This window comes from Zootoca vivipara, chromosome 3 (genome assembly GCF_965207765.1).
Source record: "Zootoca vivipara chromosome 3, rZooViv2.hap1.1, whole genome shotgun sequence".
In the NCBI taxonomy this organism is placed as follows: Eukaryota; Metazoa; Chordata; class Lepidosauria; order Squamata; family Lacertidae; genus Zootoca; species Zootoca vivipara.
In genome coordinates this window covers 104,599,168-104,618,940 of record NC_142586.1, presented here as the reverse complement: position 1 = coordinate 104,618,940, position 19,773 = coordinate 104,599,168, and the positions used below count along the sequence as shown (strand labels likewise).

Below are 19,773 nucleotides of genomic sequence, written 5' to 3'. Positions count from 1 at the left end.
TGGGGAAGCTGGATCTATTGGAGTGTTAATACTGTGAGGATTCAATTATGCTTAGTCTGTGTCATGTTTACTGGCCTGAATCTCCTCCCAGCTCAGAGCTAGCCTCAGAAAGGGAGGAGACATTGTCTTGGAGAGTGGTGGCCCCGTGCTCCAGGACTGTCAAGGCCAGAGGGTGTGGCTTTGCCCAATTTCTCAGACCCAGAGGGCATGCCCTAGTGCAGCCCTCCCTGCACCCATGCTATAGGAACCCAAAGCTGCACAACCAGGCAGGTGTCCCTTTAACAGAGAGCTTCTCAGAGGGAATGGGATTAACAGTAGAGCAGATCAGCCAACACCCTTCAGAAGCCCTCAACATGCCGCTAAGACAACAGCTCTCCTTAGGTGAGTTCCAACTAGAACTTGCCACAGTGAGCTGTCCTGGGTCCTGATGGATTGTGCTCTACCTTGCCTGTTGTGATCGGCTGGAACCTCCCTTCACTCTTCTCTATAGGTCTTGGCTTTGCTCTCTTGGATGTGACTCTGCTCTTCCAGATGTTACCCTGTCCTTAGAGTGATTCGCTGCGTTGCCCAGCCTTCCCTGGGGCCCTTGAGCCAAACTAGGGCACAGCAGCCTGTATATATCAGCAGAGGACTCTTTCCCCCACCATTTTTTGGCCCAGTCACCAACCCACCAACTTTCCTGGTCTGTATGTTGCACTTACGGCAAGATGGAACAACAGGAAGAAGGCCTATTGGAAAGAAGGAGACTCATGGCAACCAGTGCTAGGAAACAGTCGCTAGGGGAGAGGGAAGGTGGTTGGAAAAGGACAGGAAGGGGGGGGTGGCACAATCCAAGGAGATTATTTTTGGGAGAAATGAAAGGGCAGGGATGAGGAACCCATGGTTTCATAAGTCACACAGTCTGCTGGAAATTCTTGGTTTGCTGCCTAGCAACCACAGGGCATATGCCTTGATCTCTTAAAAGATCCTGATCCTCAGGATCAGCCATCTCAGACACTACAGTCAGCAGGAGAGGCCCTCTGAATACATGACCCATGGCGGCCTTCTTGGTGGTGGTTGCCTACTTGTGGAATGCCCTCCTTGGTGAGGTGTGTGGAAGATCCATTCCCCATGTCTGCTGTCATGGGATTGTTGCTGTCTCCCCTGTTACTAACACCCACGAGGAATTTAAAACCATACCTGTTCACCCAGGCATTTGATGGCTCAAAGATACAGCTCCTGTAGCTGAGGATAATCACACAGCCTGTGATAATCTGCTGGTGTTCAGTGGCCTTGAGATGGTTAACAGAATAAAGTGGGGTAACAATATTCTGGCTGTTTTGCTTTGTTTTTAAATGGAACTGACTGCCACTTAGCTCAACTACAGAGCTGGATTCAAGATCACTGAAGCAAGATTACCGTAGTAGAACAAGCCTTTTGTTTCCCAAACCTGTCTGTTCAAGTGAATGATGACTCATCTTCACCCTTCTATTCACTCAGCTCTTTCACCTTTGACAATGAGGTTTGCCTCTCTTGGCTTCCATCAGCTTGCAATCAAATACTCTTCCAGCTTCCTGGACCTTTATTTTAAGTACAAGGTGGCGTCACTATTGTTGCAGTGCCTTTCTCAAAAATATCAAAAACGCTTTGGGGGAAAGTAAATGTACACATTCAGGCACACACTAGCGTGAGCAAAGTCTTGTTCTGTTGCAACATGCTTGTTGTGTTAGTTCATAGAATTGTAGAGTTGAGAGGGACCCCAGATGTCATCTAGTCCAACCCCTTGGACTGCAACTGTCAGCTGCCAGTTTGTGCCAGTCGTGAGGGACAGGATCATGGTGGGACAGGGGGGCAGAAGCATGAAGTGCAGGCCCCACTTTAACTTTAAAAGACATCAAAAAACCCACACTACTGTGTTGCGCATTAGGAATTCAAGAGGTTTTTGGCCACCCTGCCAGATCCACATTCCTCTGTCTATGCTTCAGCAACAGTGAAGATTTTGGGGGACATGGGGCCCAATTCCAACCTCGGAGCAAGAGAATGAGTTGCCCCCTTGCAGTGTTGTTCATATGTTCTGTCTGTACCCTTCACTCCACTTGGGGGCTTTCTGGAGGCAGAGGAACAGGATGTTCCTACCAGCTGATGCTTTGGGCTTCTCTTACGTTCTGATAGGGCAGAACCCACAATCCATTTCCTTCGGAAATGGTCCTATTAAAATCATAAACATTGCGGAAGAACTAATGGAGTGTGGGTTCTGTGGTCATTTTTTTAAAAGCAACTTATGCTGCAGTTTCTTAAAGAGACCTACGTTGTGCAAAACTTAATGCATCCACTTTAGCGCTGGGCAGTGTACTCCACTTCCTGACCTGAGACAAACCATACCTCTCGGTAATAATCCTAAATCCTCTTTTGTGTCTGGAGTCTCCCATTACTTCAGACTTGGTCTCCTGCTGCTCAGTGTACATAGGGGCCAACAAACATGGCCATCACAATAGAATTTTAGAGGATCATCCATTTCAACTTTCCCTGCAATGCAATGAATCTTTTTGCCCAATGTGGGACTTGAACCCATGACCCTGAGATTAAAAGTCTCAGGGCTCTACCAACATCACGATTGACTGATTGATTTTTTTTTTTAAGATTTTATTTGAGAATTTGTTAAAACATTGCACAACATCTTCGAGCCAATCCAAGAACATTCAGCTGTATTGTACACATATCAAAATTATGAGGTATCGAAAGGGGAAAAAAAGGGTAAGAGAGAAAGAGAAGGGAGTGAAATATGAGTGAGCAGAAGGGCATAGGGCCATAGAGGGAGGGGGAGATAAACAAACAAACAAAGGATGGAAAAAAGAAAAAGAAACCAAGAAGGCAGGAAAGGAAAAAGGTAAGGGTAGAAGAGGGAAAGGTAGAGGGCAAAGGAAGTAAAAGCAAAAGGAAGGGGAAAAAACGAAAAAGAAAAAAGAAAAGATTTATATAAAGGTCCACTTGAAAGAAATCATCTCAAGGGCATAATACTTCCACCGCTTTCAGCACAGTATTTCTTGTTACATTTTCGTTCTCCTGTCGAACATATTTTAATAAACATCTTACCTTTATACCTATCTAACAGTTGTAATTTTATATACAATATTTATCCTTACAAGGTTATTCCAAACATAGCCATGTTTTTGTCCCCTTGTCTGTTTTTTTTAAATAATCATTTAGACATTCCCATTGTTTTTTTATCCTGTTTTTTGGTTTTTGTCGTATTATATCTGTGAGTTTCGCCAACTCCAAATACTCACATAATTTGTTTACCCATTCTCCTTTTGTTGGTACAAGGGTACCTTTCCAATACTTAGCAATCAACACTCTGGCGGCTGATTGACTGATTGATTTTACGGTGGCGGTGCCCAGGCTGCAAGGGAGAAATGTGCCATTTGCTACTATATCTGCTGCCCGGTAGTTTATCAGCAACGGTATCCAAATAAGCCTTACAGTAGGACAGGCATCCCCAAACTTTGGCCCTCCAGATGTTTTGGACTACAATTCCCATCTTCCCCAACCACTGGTCCTGTTAGCTAGGGCTCATGGGAGTTGTAGGCCAAAACATCTGGAGGGCTGCAGTTTGGGGATGCCTGCAGTGGGATTTTCATCAGAGTATATTTGTGTGATTTGCCCAGTTTCCTCCATGAACAAGCCGCCTTATACGGAGACAGGCACTGACCCCCAGTGGCGCTCCAAGACAGCCTTTCCGATGTGGTGCCCTCCAGTTGCTTTGAACTATAACTCCCACCAGCCCCTGCCAGCACTGCTGGGGCGGTTGTTACTTACTTCGTACAAATTACAAGGGTGATCAGCATGCCTCACAGCAAAGACCTGTGCAAACATCAGTCTTGCAAGCTGGGCATGTAAAAGAAACTCTTAAGAACTAAGAAGAGCCCTGCTGGATCAAACCAATATTCTGTCCAGCATCTTCTTTCTAGCTGTGCTTGATCCAATGCCCATGAGATGCTCACAAGCAGGGTATGATGCTCCCATTTAGTGGTCATGACTAATAGCTGCTGAGTTCTGTCAAGAGAACAAGCTGGTCATCACAAACACTCTCTTCCAACAACACAAGAGACGACTCTACACATGGATATCACCAAATGGGCAGCATCGAAATCAGATTGATTATATTCTCTGCAGCCAAAGATGGAGAAGCTCTATACAATCAGCAAAAACAAGACCTGGAGCTGACTGTAACTCAGATCATCAGCTTCTTATAGCAAAATTCCAGCTTAAACTGAAGAAAGTAGGAAAAACCACTGGGCCAGTAAGATACAATCTGAATCAAATCCCTTATGAATACACAGTGGAAGTGAGGAACAGGTTTAAGGATTTAGATTTGGTGGACAGAGTGCCTGAAGAACTATGGATGGAGGCTCGTAACATTATACAGGAGGCAGCAACGAAAACCATCCCAAGGAAAAGGAAATGCAAGAAAGCAAAATGGCTGTCCAACGAGGCCTTACAAATAGCGGAGGAGAGGAGGCAAGCAAAATGCAAGGGAGATAGGGAAAGATACAGGAAACTGAATGCAGATTTCCAAAAAACAGCAAGGAGAGACAAGAGGGTCTTCTTAAATGAGCAATGCAAAGAAATAGAGGAAAACAATAGAATGGGGAAAACCAGAGATCTGTTCAAGAAAATTGGAGATATGAAAGGAACATTTCGTACAAAGATTACCATAATAAAGGACAAAAGTGGTAAGGACCTAACAGAAGCAGAAGACATCAAGAAGAGGTGGCAAGAATACACAGAGGAATTATACCAGAAAGATATGGAGGTCTCGTACACCCCAGGTAGTGTGGTTGCTGACCTTGAGCCAGACATCTTGGAGAGTGAAGTCAAATGGGCCTTAGAAAGCACTGCTAATAACAAGGCCAGTGGAAGTGATGATATTCCAGCTGAACTATTTAAAATTTTAAAAGATGATGCTGTTAAGGTGCTACACCCAATATGCCAGCAAGTTTGGAAAACTCAGCAATGGCCAGAGGATTGGAGAAGATCAGTCTACATCCCAATTCCAAAGAAGGGCAGTGCCAAAGAATGCTGCAACTACCGCACAATTGCGCTCATTTCACACGCTAGCAAGGTTATGCTTAAAATTCTACAAGGCAGGCTTAGGCAGTATGTGGACCGAGAACTCCCAGAAGTGCAAGCTGGATTTCGAAAGGGCAGAGGAACCAGAGACCAAATAGCAAACATGCGCTGGATTATGGAGAAAGCTAGAGAGTTCCAGAAAAACGTCTACTTCTGCTTCATTGACTATGCAAAAGCCTTTGACTGTGTCGACCACAGCAAACTATGGCAAGTTCTTAAAGAAATGGGAGTGCCTGATCACCTCATCTGTCTCCTGAGAAATCTCTATGTGGGACAAGAAGCTACAGTTAGAACTGGATATGGAACAACTGAGTGGTTCAAAATTGGGAAAGGAGTACGACAAGGTTGTATATTGTCTCCCTGCTTATTTAACTTATATGCAGAATTCATCATGCGAAAGGCTGGACTAGATGAATCCCAAGCCGGAATTAAGATTGCCAGAAGAAATATCAACAACCTCAGATATGCAGATGACACAACCTTGATGGCAGAAAGCGAGGAGGAATTAAAGAACCTTTTAATGAGGGTGAAAGAGGAGAGCGCAAAATATGGTCTGAAGCTCAACATCAAAAAAACCAAGATCATGGCCACTGGTCCCATCACCTCCTGGCAAATAGAAGGGGAAGAAATGGAGGCAGTGAGAGATTTTACCTTCTTGGGCTCCTTGATCACTGCAGATGGTGACAGCAGTCACGAAATTAAAAGACGCCTGCTTCTTGGGAGAAAAGCAATGACAAACCTAGACAGCATCTTAAAAAGCAGAGACATCACCTTGCTGACAAAGGTCTGTATAGTTAAAGCTATGGTTTTCCCAGTAGTGATGTATGGAAGTGAGAGCTGGACCATAAAGAAGGCTGATCGCCGAAGAATTGATGCTTTTGAATTATGGTGCTGGAGGAGACTCTTGAGAGTCCCATGGACTGCAAGAAGATCAAACCTATCCATTCTGAAGGAAATCAGCCCTGAGTGCTCCCTGGAAAGACAGATCGTGAAGCTGAGGCTCCAATACTTTGGCCACCTCATGAGAAGAGAAGAATCCTTGGAAAAGACCCTGATGTTGGGAAAGATTGAGGGCACTAGGAGAAGGGGACGTCAGAGGACAAGATGGTTGGACAGTGTACTTGAAGCTACGAACATGAGTTTGACCAAACTGCGGGAGGCAGTGCAAGACAGGAGTGCCTGGCGTGCTATGGTCCATGGGGTCACGAAGAGTCGGACACGACTAAACGACTAAACAACAACAAGGCCTTTGCTCTTCATGGCATGGTAAAATTATTGCCTAACAGTAGGGGCCCTGAACCGCAGTTCTATGCATGTTTACTCAGAGGTCCGGCTGTGTTCGGTGAATCTTACTTAACAGGTAAGTGTGTGTATAGGATTGCAGTCTTCGCTCTTGGAAATGGGAGCATGCATGGAGCAAGGGACCAGACCCAAGGGCAGGATAGACAATGTGAGCCAACACTGCCATTGCTTTCGGTGCAAGGCAATTGCTAGTGTAACTTGCACCAAACGCTGACATGCCATAGAAAGTACCGTAATCAAAAAGAGTGACAGTGAGCGAGCAACAGAAAGGGATTTTCAGTCTCCTTCCTACGGGTAGTTCCTTCTGTGTGTGTCTCCCCCTCCCTCCCCCATTCGTCTTGGTTGAAAGCAAGACTGAGAAGTAATAAATATTTCAGAATTGCTTAAGTGTTGTTCTACTTCCATTGATTTACCTCCCCCAAAGAGGGATTTGTGCTTAGTCACTTATATCCTCATTCTCCAAGGACTCTCCTAAAATAAGATCCATTAAAATGAGTGGGCAAGGCTGTCAGAACTCTTAAGTACTAGAAACACCACTTCTCGAAGTTTTTTCCACAACTGAATCCTTCGAGCCAAATCTCCCTCCCGTGAAACGGTACCTTCTGGTGGTAGCAACATAAGAATAGCTTCCTTTTACTGAATCAGCCCCATTGGGCTATCTAGCTCATTGCTGTCCACACTGACTGGCAGGGTCTCTCTAGGATCCCAGCCATACCTGGAAGTGCTGGGGATCAAAGCAGATGCATGCAAAGCAGATGTTCTACCACTATAACCCCCTTTCCCTTTGTAAAGAGGAGGCTGCCAAAAATATTGCCAAGGGAAAGAATTGTCGCAGGTTGCAACGTGATAAGTACTGTTTTTATGTTTTCCTGCTCTTGTCCACCACCCCCCCCCCCCATGTGTGTGTGTGTTAAACTTGTGTACTCAGACTTTGGTGTTAAGATGAGCCTGACAGGGAAAACCTGGAATTCAGGAAACTTCTTTGCCAGTGATTCCCACCTGGGAAGATCCATGTTAGAGCTCACCTCCTATATACTGACCCCTGTCAGTTATACTTTGGCATCTGGGGCACATTGCCAGTCAGTGTGGAAAAAACAACCAGCCAACCCTGATCCAGGGCAGTGTGTTTACAAAAAAAAATAAAGTTGTGCAGGTTTTGTTCCTACATTTTTAACCTGTCTTTTCTCAAATAAGGTTAAGGCAGTGTGCATAATTCACACTAATACACACACTGTTTGATTTCACACAACAATTTTATGAAGTAGATTGTGCAAAGAGAGTGACGGCCTCAAGGTCACCCACAGAGTCTCAAGGCCGTTGTATGGATTTAAACTTGTCTCTCGTCATTCCTAGTCCAACACTCTTCGACTACTAAGCCACCCTGCAGAGTTCCCTTTGTGTTTTGTCATTTGCTCTGTTCCTTCTAAACACAGGGAGTGCTGATCAAGGCAGCCGTGCTGGGCATTCAAAGCTAGGAGCATAGGAAGATGTTTTATACCAAGTCACACTCTTGGTCCATCTAGCTGAGGAGTGTTGACATCCTGATGACAGGACATCTCCTAGATTTCAGGCAGGGGACATTCCCAGGCCTACCTGGGACCTTCTGCATGCAAATCACTTCCTCTGGAAGTGAGCTCTGGCCTTTCCCCCAGAAAACTCTGTCTCCTGACAACTGGAAACGTTATTTTATCCTCTCGAATTTTGCTTTACATTCTTCCTGTTGTCGAGCCTAACTTTGCATTTGTAAGGCCTAGAAACTTGCTTTTAAAAAAAGGAAAGATAAGATGGCCCAGGATGCTGAAATCTGCGCCCCAATTCCATGTGTTTTTGTGGAAATGCCTGCCAGAATTCATTGGGTCAAGTAGCATTTTCACTATCGCCATTAATGTGTGGTGTGGTTAAAGTGTTGGACTAGGATTGGGAAGACCCATTTTAAGAGCGATGAAGCTCCCTGGGTGACCTTAGGCTGTTCACTCTAAGCTACATCACCTAACCAACCTCACGGGGTTGTTGAGATGACAAATTGAGGAGGAGAACTATGTTTGCTTGTATGAGCTTGGTAAAAGTGGGATGTAAACTTGCTGCGTTGGCAGGGGGTGACTCTCTTTGCTGCATATAAAATCCAGCTTTTCTTTCCCTCTGCTTTCCTAGCGCATTTACTACCTGTCTTTGGAATTCTACATGGGACGGACCCTTCAGAACACAATGGTGAACTTGGGTCTACAGAATGGCTGCGATGAAGCCATTTACCAGGTATGTTCATTCCTCCTTTGGGGCTGATGCTTTTTGTGGATTCATCATCAGTCCTGTCCTTTTTCTGATGCAAAAATTGTGGCACTCTGCCTGGGGGAATCTCACGTTGCAGAAGGGTAAATTTAGTCTGAAATCTTTCAGATTCTGAGAAAAACTAGGCAATGGAACAAGTTGCTAATAGGAGCCATGGAATCGTCACTGGCAATCACATCCGTTAGATCAGTGTTTCTCAAACGTGGGTCTCCATCTTTTTTTAGGACTACAATTCCCATCATCCTTTACCACTGGTCTTGCTAGCTAGGGATGATGATAGTTGTAGTCCAACTGTCTTGTAAACTAGCCTAAGATTGTGGTTTCAGAGTCTGTTTTTATAGTCGTTTGCAAACCATGGTTTGCCAGATGGTATTGATTCAGACATCACAATGAACTGTGTTTCTGCTGTGCGAACCATGGTTGGCTTTACATCCAAACCATCTCTCTGTGGAGACTCACCATTTCTCTCCTCCTGCCCCTCCCTCTCTTTGTTTTTAATAAGCCTTTTCTTCCAAAATGCGCTTAATCTATTCTTTTTTGGCACCTGGGCCCAAACTACAATAATAGAGAGCCCATTAATTTTTACGGCCTACTTAGGTTTCGCTCTTAGCCCCATGGCATTGCTCTGAATGTTTATTGCTAAAAGGAGCATGACTCAAGGATTCCATTCCTTTTGGCAGAGCTACCAGTGTGTTTTTTTGTCCCCTGGGCAGTTACCTTATTATCAGAGTCTGGAATATGATGAAAGCTTTGGAGGGAATGTGGAGGAGCGGGAGAGAGAGAGAGAGACTTGCTTTGCTTGGACAGTTACCAAGTCAGTTGGCTTTGAAGCTCAGATTTATCTCCGATCGGAACTCCTGACATTTCTGTTTTCAGTTAAAACCAACTGGCAGTGGGTTCCGATTCTGATCAGAGAAGCTAGGGAAGCTGGGTTAGCGCGCGCGCACACACACACACACACACACACACATTCATTTCCCAAATCTAAATTGCTCCTGAAGTCACAGTTCTCCTTGTTGGGGAATGGGGTGGGTGAGATGCACGTATAAAAACAAGCATCAAGTCCAGATGCGCATGTTGGCAAGAGTGATGGAGATAAACCATTGATTCTCCAGCCATGGGTGGCTACCACTGGCAAAGGTGTAGAGGTAACAACGGAACTGAATGGAGACCCCACCCACCCCCAGCTGTTGAGCTGGATACTTTATTCCCACCAACCTTACTCAGGAGTAAGTCCTATTGAATTCAACGGGGTGTTTTCATTGCTGTTTCTGCTTTTCACAATAGCTTGGGTTGGACATGGAAGAACTGGAGGAGATTGAGGAAGATGCTGGCCTGGGCAATGGAGGACTGGGGCGTCTGGCAGGTGAGCCCTTTCCGGGCAGGCCTGGGAATGCCTCGCTGGCCTACAGTGTGGTGTAGTGGTTAGAGTGTTGGACTGAGTTCAAATCCCCGCTTAGCCAAGAAGCTCACTGGGTGGCCTTAGGCCAGTCACAGTCTCTCAACCTAACCTACCTCACAGGGTTGTTGTGGCGATAAAATAGGGTGGAAGGGGACCAAGCACGCCACCTTCCAGACTCACTGGAAGAAAGGTGGGATATAAATGTGCTTAAATAAAGAGAAAAATCATACCTGCACCAACTGCTGCCACTGCTTTGGCCTCTTACTGTGCTAGGTCTTGGTTTGTTTCTGTTTTTATTTTTTATTATGTACAATATTCTGTGTTTTCTATATTGCATTTTTATGTTGCGAACCACCCTCATATCTACGGGTATAGGGTAGTGTACAAATTTTTAATAATAATAATAATGTCTTAAACATTAGTCCCAGTGGGTGGCGTTGGTAGAGTGGCTTTCCTGGACATTTGCTTCCGTCTACTAATGAAATATTTTGGCCCCTTCCTCTTTTAGCTTGCTTTCTGGACTCTATGGCGACGCTGGGGCTCGCAGCCTACGGTTACGGAATCCGCTACGAATTTGGCATTTTCAACCAGAAAATTGTCAATGGCTGGCAGGTGCGTTGGTGAGAGAATTCTCGTTCCTTTTGGGCCACTGCCCTTGTCTCCGTCATTCCTAGAGATCACCACGCTTGGGAGGGCGGAAGATGCTTTATCGCTTTGGGTGAGGCCTACCCAAGCGTTTCGGAGTGGAAGAGGCTGTACCCATACAGAGATCAAAGGCAGTCGACTGGGTAGATCACAGATAAATATAGACAGCGGCTTTATACCTTTGGTTCTTTTAACTGAGATCCTTTGTCACTGAAGATACCGGGACTCGAACCTGGGACGTTTCGCATGCGAAGCCTGTGCTCTACCACTGAGCCATGATTCTACCGGGTGTAAAGTGCATTGTTGGTCAAATGACCTGTAGTGAAAGCAAGTTTCACATCCCATTTCTCCTCCCTTTAGGTGGAAGAAGCTGACGATTGGCTGCGTTATGGCAACCCTTGGGAAAAAGCCCGCCCAGAGTACATGCTTCCTGTACACTTCTATGGCCGGGTGGACCACACTCCGGATGGTGTGAAATGGGTCGATACTCAGGTACAGCAGTAGAAACCTACCTGTGGGGATGCCACGAATATTATTATAATAATTTATTACTTGTGCTCTGCCCATCTGACTGGGTTGTCCCAGCCACTCTAGGCAGCTTGTAACATCAGACATTAAAAGTGTCACGATACAGGGCTGCAGAAGGTCATATAATTGTTTGACATCTGATGGGAGAGTGTTCCACCTGGGGGAGCCACTACCGAGAAAGCCCTGTTTCCCTGTAAATTCACTTCTTGCAATGAGGGAACCACCAGAAGGCCCTTGGAAGTGGACCTCAGTGTCTGGACGATAGGGGAGATGGAGGGAGATGGGTGTTCGTCCGTGATGAAGTGGAAGTGTCAGGTTTAGAGACGTTGACTGTAGTAGCAAATATTTATACAGCTTTCCTCACTGCAGTGTGTTGCAGGCATAAGAATAAGGCTTTCCTCCCTATGAGAGGAAGCTTGATGGGGTGATGAAATAAGTAAATAAATTTGTAAATAAAAGTCATGCAGATTAGAAACAAAAGGGTTCAAATTGCAAGTTCTCGGGTACGATGTGCTCTTCTACAGGAAGCAGGGAAACAAATAGGATACATGAATAGTATACGCCTGCCTCGCTCAACCAGGGGCTGATGGGAATTGTAGTCCCAAGGCTTCTGGAGGGCACCAGGCCGGAGAAGGCAGCCCTGAAGCACATTTGCACTCGTCTGCAATTGAAGTCTCACATTTTTGTTTTGAAAGAGCCATAATTAGGCCTGGTGCCTGACTCACTGAACAACGGCATGTGGTGGAGGAGAAAAGAAATACATTGCGTGGGGAGAAAGAAACAGTGTGCTTGATCCACCAAGAATTTCTTCTGTCGGCAATAAACGGGAATTGGTTCAAGAACAACAGAACCTTCCAAGCCCAGAAATTTAGATAGCTTTCTTTCTTTGTCCCTCCCTCAGTATTCCCCCCCCCACACACACACACACTTCTGATGCCCATACTCAGGTTGGTTTATTACAGTTTAAAAATCACAGCGTCATAAAAATGCACACAAACTAAATTTATCTTTAATGTTCTGAACCTAAGAAACCGATTGCGAGTTGCAATATAGACAGTTTTGGGAATGGAAATAAATAAATATGATACAACACCAAACTAAAATGCATTAAAAAGAGAGGCAAAGCACCCCACTCCTTCTCCCTGTCCTGACCCCCAACTCTGAGCTGCAGGCTAGGTATCCTGTGGCACCTTAAAGACATGAGCTTTTTAAAGCTTTGATCCGATGTATGAATTTCTGTTGCTGCCTTTACAGGCCATATTTGGGCCTGCCCTGCCAGCTTGCCCTTTCCATGTTTTGATCATTTCCACATACGCAGAGTCTATGGTGTTCCACATTTGTTGCTTGGAAGCACGTAATTGGTTTAAACAGTGGCATTCCTCTGGGAAGTTGTCTAGGCCAGCTATTATTCTTTGTTAGAGAGAGGCTCAATAATAATGAAAGTTTTGGATTTGATATCCCGCTTTATCACTACCCGAAGGAGTCTCAAAGCGATTAACAATCTCCTTTCCCTTCCTCCCCCACAACAAACACTCTTGTGAGGTGAGTGAGGCTGAGAGACTTCAGTGAATTGTGACTAGCCCAAGGTCACGCAGCAGCTGCATGTGGAGCAGGCCAACTTCTGGCTGTTTTGGAGGATATATAACCTCTGTGAATTTTCTGTAGCTATTGCAGTAGTACATAGGCAGTTGACCCACCTGCCAATCACTGATGTCATTGTGATGTCTGATGATTGACAGTTGTGTTGCCCCACCCACCTTCCAATGCCTAGTGCACAGCACTTTCCCAACAGCCCACAGGGCGCCGAGTGCGAGGGGCTTTGCTGCTCCTCCAACCCCAAGTGGATTGCCTTGAAACCTCTTCTGAAACAGAGGGGCACTCTCATTGGAAATGGCTTGGTGCCATTGCAGGAAGGGGCTTTTGCCCCACACACCAGGTGACTGACAAGGGTGAAAACACTTTGCTCCAGCAAAGGAACAATTGGCAGCTCATTTCAAGCTCCCAGCTGTTGCTTGGTAACCATGCCAGTACCTGCCCCATCCCGGGTGTCACATATCACATCAGGTGGGTGCAGTTTAGGGACAACATCCTCCTGAGCCAAATGGGCTCTGCTTTTGCCCACAGACTACCCCCAGCAAAGGTTGTGCCAAACATGCTTTTTGCAAAAGACTTGATGTCTGCTGCTTTATCTCACCTTCACCAGAACCCTTTTCCTTAAATTAGGTAGTACTTGCCATGCCTTATGATACGCCTGTTCCAGGATACAGGAACAATACGGTGAACACCATGAGGCTGTGGTCAGCCAAGGCACCCAACGATTTCAATCTTGAAGAGTGTAAGTCCCATCTCGTTCTCTTTTTCTTTTTGGAAAGCACACAGGTCACATGTTGCGATGAGGAGTCCCCCCCCCTTTTCATCGCATTGTGGGGTTTCGGAAGCTGGGTGACCTTGCTTCTCTCTCTTGCTTACCTACAGCCAGGCATTCTCAGGAAAACAAGGAGTGCAAGACAAACAAACAAAGTGATCAGCCTGGATAGCTCAGTGGGTTAAAGCAAGGTGCTGATAATGCCAAGGTTGCAAGTTCGATCCTCCTAAGGGACAGCTGCATATTCCTACATTGCAGGGGGTTGGACTAGTTCCTCAGGGTCCCTTCCAATTCTACAATTCTATGATCCTTTAAATGCCTCAATTATTATTTAATTTATAGCACAACCCTATAACATGTCTACCAATCAGGAACTCCCACTGAGTTTAAATGGATCTTATGCCTAGATAAGTGGGTCCTGTGCAGCCTTAGTGGGCGTTCTTTGGGCCAAACGGCACTTTACATAAAACATGTCATCCCATTTAACTCGGGCGGTTTGGTTATTTTCTGGAAACACAGGAAGCTGCCTTGGACCATGGCAGTTCGTTGGTCTATCTAGCTCAGTACTGTCTACACTGGCAGGCAGCAGGATTTTATAAAGGAACCTTTCCCAGCCCTACCTGGAGACACTAGGGGTTGAGTCTGGCATCTTCTGCATGCAAAGTAGATGCTAAACCACTGAGCTATGGCCCTTTCTCCGTTAAATTAGGGTTGGCATATATCCGGATTTCCCCAGACATATCCGGAATACAGTGTCCAGGTGGAAATCGGGGGAAATGTCCGGGGAAATCCGGACGTATGGCTGCAGTGGTTTTTGTTTTTTTGTTTTTTGCTGTTTCCCCATAAAAATAGCCAAAAAATGGCATTTTGTTTAAGCGATTTTGCCCAAAAAGCTTAACAGCTTTGCCAAAATAAACTCAACAGCTTTCCTGTCCAGATTTTTACTGTTTAAAATATGTCAATCCTAGTTAAATAGCAACTGTGGTGGTGGGAAGCACCTGGATTGGGTTCACAGACAGCAGGATCTAGCTAACCATTCCTTCCTGTACCATAGCAAAGACAAAAAACCCCACCCCCACCCCAGTTGCTATTTGCTGGGCAAATAGGGCTGCTGCTGATGCCACGGGACTTTTATCAAGAGAATATGCCATTTTGCATTTTATGTGGTGGGCTGCTCCGCTGAGATGTGTTCCTTCTCTCCCCCTAGTTAACGTCGGTGATTATATCGAGGCTGTGCTGGATAGAAACCTGGCAGAAAACATCTCCAGAGTGTTGTACCCAAATGATAACGTAAGTGGCTCTTCCGTGTTGCATTAAATTCTCTCCTGGTTAACAAAATTGGTTAGAATTGTTAGGATTTGTTTTTATGTCAACCTGCGTTGAACATGGTTTGCCTTAGTATGGCATGTGAAACAAAGCACAAAACAACAATGGCAACTGCCATTGGTCAAGGAGGTAATGAGCAGGTGGGCTTTGTTGTTGTTTAGTAGTTTAGTCGTGTCCGACTCTTCGTGACCCCATGGACCATAGCACGCCAGGCACTCCTGTCTTCCACTGCCTCCCGCAGTTTGGTCAAACTCAACTTTTTATGTTATGTTTTCTTTGTGTAAGGGGATAGGAGTTTAATTCTGATAATTAAATTGTTAATGGGGATAGGTTTGTTTGTATGTATGAGTTGTTGTGGACTATGTTGTAAATAAAGTAAAGAAAATTGGGGGAAGAAAGGAAACAATGGCAACCGCCACATCACCAACTATTCTTACCATTTTTGCGCTGGATCTCATGCCTTCTTTGCATGGGATGGTGCTGAGGTCCCTATAGCAGGTTTATCAGCAGAGGCTACAGGCGTGACGATTCTTCTCTCTCTGCCTTCCAAAGTTCTTTGAAGGGAAAGAGCTGCGTTTGAAGCAGGAGTACTTTGTGGTCGCCGCCACTCTCCAGGATATCATACGGCGATTCAAGTCCTCCAAATTCGGGTGCCGCGACCCCGTGAGAAACAGCTTCGAGACCTTCCCTGACAAGGTGAACATTTAAAAACGAGGCCCGAGACCTAATTGCAGCTTTCTTTTCAAAGGACCACCTCGGGTTTTTGCCTTTGGGGTGGGTGGAGGAGCCCTCGACATTTCACAAAAATGTTTGAGAAGCCAGGGAGTCCCCAAGCAAACTCTGGTTGACTCTGCCCCACACACCCCGGTGGAAACAGCTTCATCTTTAGATGTCCATTTTACAGGTTGCCATCCAGCTGAATGACACCCACCCTGCCCTCTCTATTCCTGAGCTCATGAGGATCTTTGTTGATGTGGAAAAAATGGACTGGGATAAGGTAAGAGGAAAATGGGACACAGCTGTACTGCATGTGACAGCAAGGTTCTCTCCATGCAGACTGTCCCAAGAGAACTGTGGTGGTATTATCAACCATGTGGTGGTTGATAATACAGTGGTACCTCGGTTTATGAACACAATTGGTTCCGGAAGTCTGTTCATAAACTGAAGCGTTCATAAACTGAAGCGAACTTCCCCATTGAAAGTAATGGAAAATGAATTAATCCGTTCCAGATGGGTCCGCAGTGTTCATAAACCGAAAATTCATAAAACGAGGTTCCACTGTACCGTCATTTATCTGTTTTAGGCCCCTAAGTAGTAGCAGTTGCCAGGACATTGCCCCGATATATCACAATGTTTTGCTGGTGATATATCGCGATGTTGAGAACCAGATATCACCCAACCCTCACACATGTCGTGATCTGCGATATATTGCCAGGTCAAATGTTATGAAACAGTTATCACGATGTGAACTCCCCAAACCGGTTTTGGATGATATATCGATATATCGCCCAGCCCTTGTTGTTGTTGTTTAGTCGTTTAGTCGTGTCCGACTCTTCATGACCCCATGGACCATAGCACACCAGGCACTCCTGTCTTCCACTGCCTTCCGCAGTTTGGTCAAACTCATGTTCGTAGCTTCGAGAACACTGTCCAACCATCTCGTCCCCTACTGCTGACCAATGACATCCTCCTTCCGCAGCAACAGAAAAAGGCACCAATTTTTAAAAGCATACTCTCTTTGGATTCAGAAGAAAAAATAAGCTGTGTATGCACTGCTGTTTACTCTGGCTCCCATAGTAATAATAAATATAAATATAAATATAAATTTTTATTTATACCCCACCCTCCCCAGTCAAAACCAGGCTCAGGGCGGCTCACACCAATAAAATTACAATAAAACATAAAAAGAAATTAATTAAAATACAGATTAAAATACAGTATTAAAATTTAAAATGCAGCCTCATTTTAAGTAGTCCATAAATCCAAGCCATGAGGGAGGAAAACACAGGGGTCAGACTAAGTCCAGCCCAAAGGCCAGGCGGAACAGCTCTGTCTTACAGGCCCTGCGGAAAGATGACAAATCCCGCAGGGCCCTGGTCTCCTGGGAAGAGCGTTCCACCAAGTTGGGGCCAATACTGAAAAGGCCCTGGCCCTAGTAGAGGCCGATCTAGCCACCTTATGGCTCGGGATCTCCTGAATATTGTTGTTAGTGGACCTTAAGGTCCTCCGCAGGGCATACCATATGCACTCCCACTACTGGTGTTTGAAGCCGAGTACATATCTGTGTTCCCTGTCGTTTCTTGAGAAATGCAGTGGTACCTTGGGTTACAGACGCTTCAGGTTACAGACTCTGCTAACCCAGATTTAGTACCTCGGGTTAAGAACTTTGCTTCAGGATGAGAACAGAAATCGCGCGGCGACAGCGGGAGACCCCATTAGCTAAAGTGGTACCTCAGGTTAAGAACAGTTTCAGGTTAAGAACAGACCTTCAGAATGAATTAAGTTCTTAACCTGAGGTACCACTGTACTGCTGTTTGATTACTTTTGCTTCCATCCAATTCAAAGACGGGAGCTGCGGTTAAGCTGAGGTGTGTCTATTTGAGACAGCGATTGCACGTGCTCAGATGGCGGCTTCATTGAATTCAGCATGGGTGACCCCGCCCACCTGCCCAATTGGCCTGCGGGGCTACTTAGGATCTTGCTAAACAGCCAATCCCCCTGTCCCCTCTCCCCCTAGTGCCACAAGTCAGTCACTATCCAGGTACATTTAGTGCTTCCATAATGTGATTGCAACTGACAAGCTGCAGATCGAGTTTAGCCAAACCTGCTTAATGAGCCTAGGAGAGTCCAGCAGCTTGGTTGCTAGCAGGATCAGATTCAGTCTGCAGTGCCCTCGTGTTATCTCATCCGTTGTTTTTAATTTTTTGCACCAGGCCTGGGAAATCACGAAGCGAACTTGTGCGTACACCAACCACACCGTGCTGCCTGAAGCCCTGGAACGCTGGCCTGTCTCTATGTTCGAAAAACTCCTGCCAAGACACTTGGAGATCATTTATGCTATCAATCAGAAACATCTTGACGTAAGGAGACGGGATAAATGAGGTGGTGGGAAAAGGGGTTTGGGTTAACTGAGAGGCCTGGAAGCTCAGTCTGCACCTAAGCGACAAGTCGCCCATTGCCAAAGTCAGAAGCTTTGTAGAACTTTATGGAATCCTATTGGCACTTGATGTCACCTGAGCCCTGCTGAATTAGTAGCTGCAATACTGGCCACCTTCAGCGGTGGCGCTGTGGCACAGAAAGGAGGTGATGGCTAATTCTCCTACAGTGCTGCCACTGGCCAGGAGGTGGTATTGCACCAGCAGTTCAGCGGGGATCAGGTGACAGAAAGGCAAACTGCTATGGTAATGCAGAGCAAGGAAGTTGGAGATTAAAGGGCTCTGTTGCCCTGGCACAACAGAATCGGGCATTTTGCTGTTTGGAAAGTAACGTGGAAATGCCTCCAAAAGTGTAGAGTGAGCAAATAGCTAAACAGATGTAGTATAAACACCCCACAATTAAAGCAGGATAAGTGCTCATTGTTGTAGAACCAACCTGTGGACAAATAAGAACAGATGCTCAATAAAGATTGGACATAGTCTAACCTGCATGTAAGTGTTGTGTAAGCAAATCAAAATTAGTACTCAATAAGTAGGTCATCTGAAGGGGCCCAAAGACCTCCAACATACAAGCTGTGGCAGTTTCTAGGGGAGAGGACTTCAATTGTCCAGGGAATTCCTTCACATTTTTTCTGGTGTAAAGGGTTCCATTGTGGGATCTGATTTAGATCTTGTTGTTAATATCCCCCTCTCCTTGTGTCCTTGCAGCATGTGGCGGCCCACTTCCCAGGAGACATTGACCGCCTCCGAAGGATGTCTGTGATAGAGGAAGGAGACTGCAAGAGGGTCAATATGGCCAACCTGTGTATCATTGGCTCCCATGCAGTCAACGGAGTGGCCAGGATTCACTCGGAGATTGTGAAGAGCTCTATGTGAGTCCTGCTTCCTTCACTTTTTTGCAACAGGCTGTCAGCTCAGGGGAAGACAGGGCAGGCTGTCAGAGTCCCCCCGGGAATCTATGAGCAAAGATAGTTTATTTCCTGCACGTGCATCTCTGCAAATCCTTTGCAAAAACTGTTTGATTTTCCATTTTTCTTTTCTTTTTTATGCACCTCTTTCTCTCCATTTGGCCCAGACCCCAGAAATAGCTTATTGTTCTTATTCTTATTTCTTACTGAATTTATATACCGCCCTATACCCCCAGGTCTCAGGGTGGTTCATAGAATAAAATAAAAATATAAAACTAGAAAATACATATTGCATTGCACTGCTGAATGTTTCTGCTCACTGTTATCAACTGGCCCTAAATGGCAAATGACACCACTCCTCCTCCTCCTCCTCCTCCTCCTCCTCCTCCTCCTCCTCCTCCTCCTCCTCCTGTTTCTGTCTTGTGCTTTTTTAGATTCAAAGATTTCTACGAAATGGACCCAGAGAAGTTTCAGAACAAGACGAACGGCATCACTCCAAGGCGGTGGCTCCTGCTTTGTAACCCGGGACTTTCTGATGTCATTGTGGAGGTGAACTACTGGAGACTTCAGCCAATAGGGATTCCATCTAGCAATTACCCCTGTTGTTGGGTCCTCCTCCTCCTCAATGGATCTTTCTTCATTCCATTTTTTTAAAATAGATCAGGGCCATTGAACCTCAGACCTAGGGCCTGAATGTGGCCTCCCAGGCTTTGGTTTCTGATGCTTTGGACTCTCTGCAGACCACAC

General features: G+C 45.7%; 1 protein-coding gene across 1 annotated transcript in view; it reads left to right on the top strand.

Annotated features, from left to right (window-relative positions):
* PYGB (glycogen phosphorylase B) overlaps positions 1-19,773 on the top strand; it is a 40,882-nt gene that overhangs the window by 11,933 nt on the left and 9,176 nt on the right. The window contains exons 2-12 of the mRNA XM_035111055.3: positions 8,563-8,664; positions 9,985-10,063; positions 10,608-10,711; positions 11,105-11,236; positions 13,496-13,607; positions 14,845-14,927; positions 15,516-15,659; positions 15,868-15,960; positions 17,897-18,043; positions 18,827-18,990; positions 19,461-19,575. Of these exons, the coding sequence (XP_034966946.1) occupies positions 8,563-8,664; positions 9,985-10,063; positions 10,608-10,711; positions 11,105-11,236; positions 13,496-13,607; positions 14,845-14,927; positions 15,516-15,659; positions 15,868-15,960; positions 17,897-18,043; positions 18,827-18,990; positions 19,461-19,575 (1,275 nt within the window). The remainder of the gene's footprint in view (positions 1-8,562; positions 8,665-9,984; positions 10,064-10,607; positions 10,712-11,104; positions 11,237-13,495; positions 13,608-14,844; positions 14,928-15,515; positions 15,660-15,867; positions 15,961-17,896; positions 18,044-18,826; positions 18,991-19,460; positions 19,576-19,773) is intronic.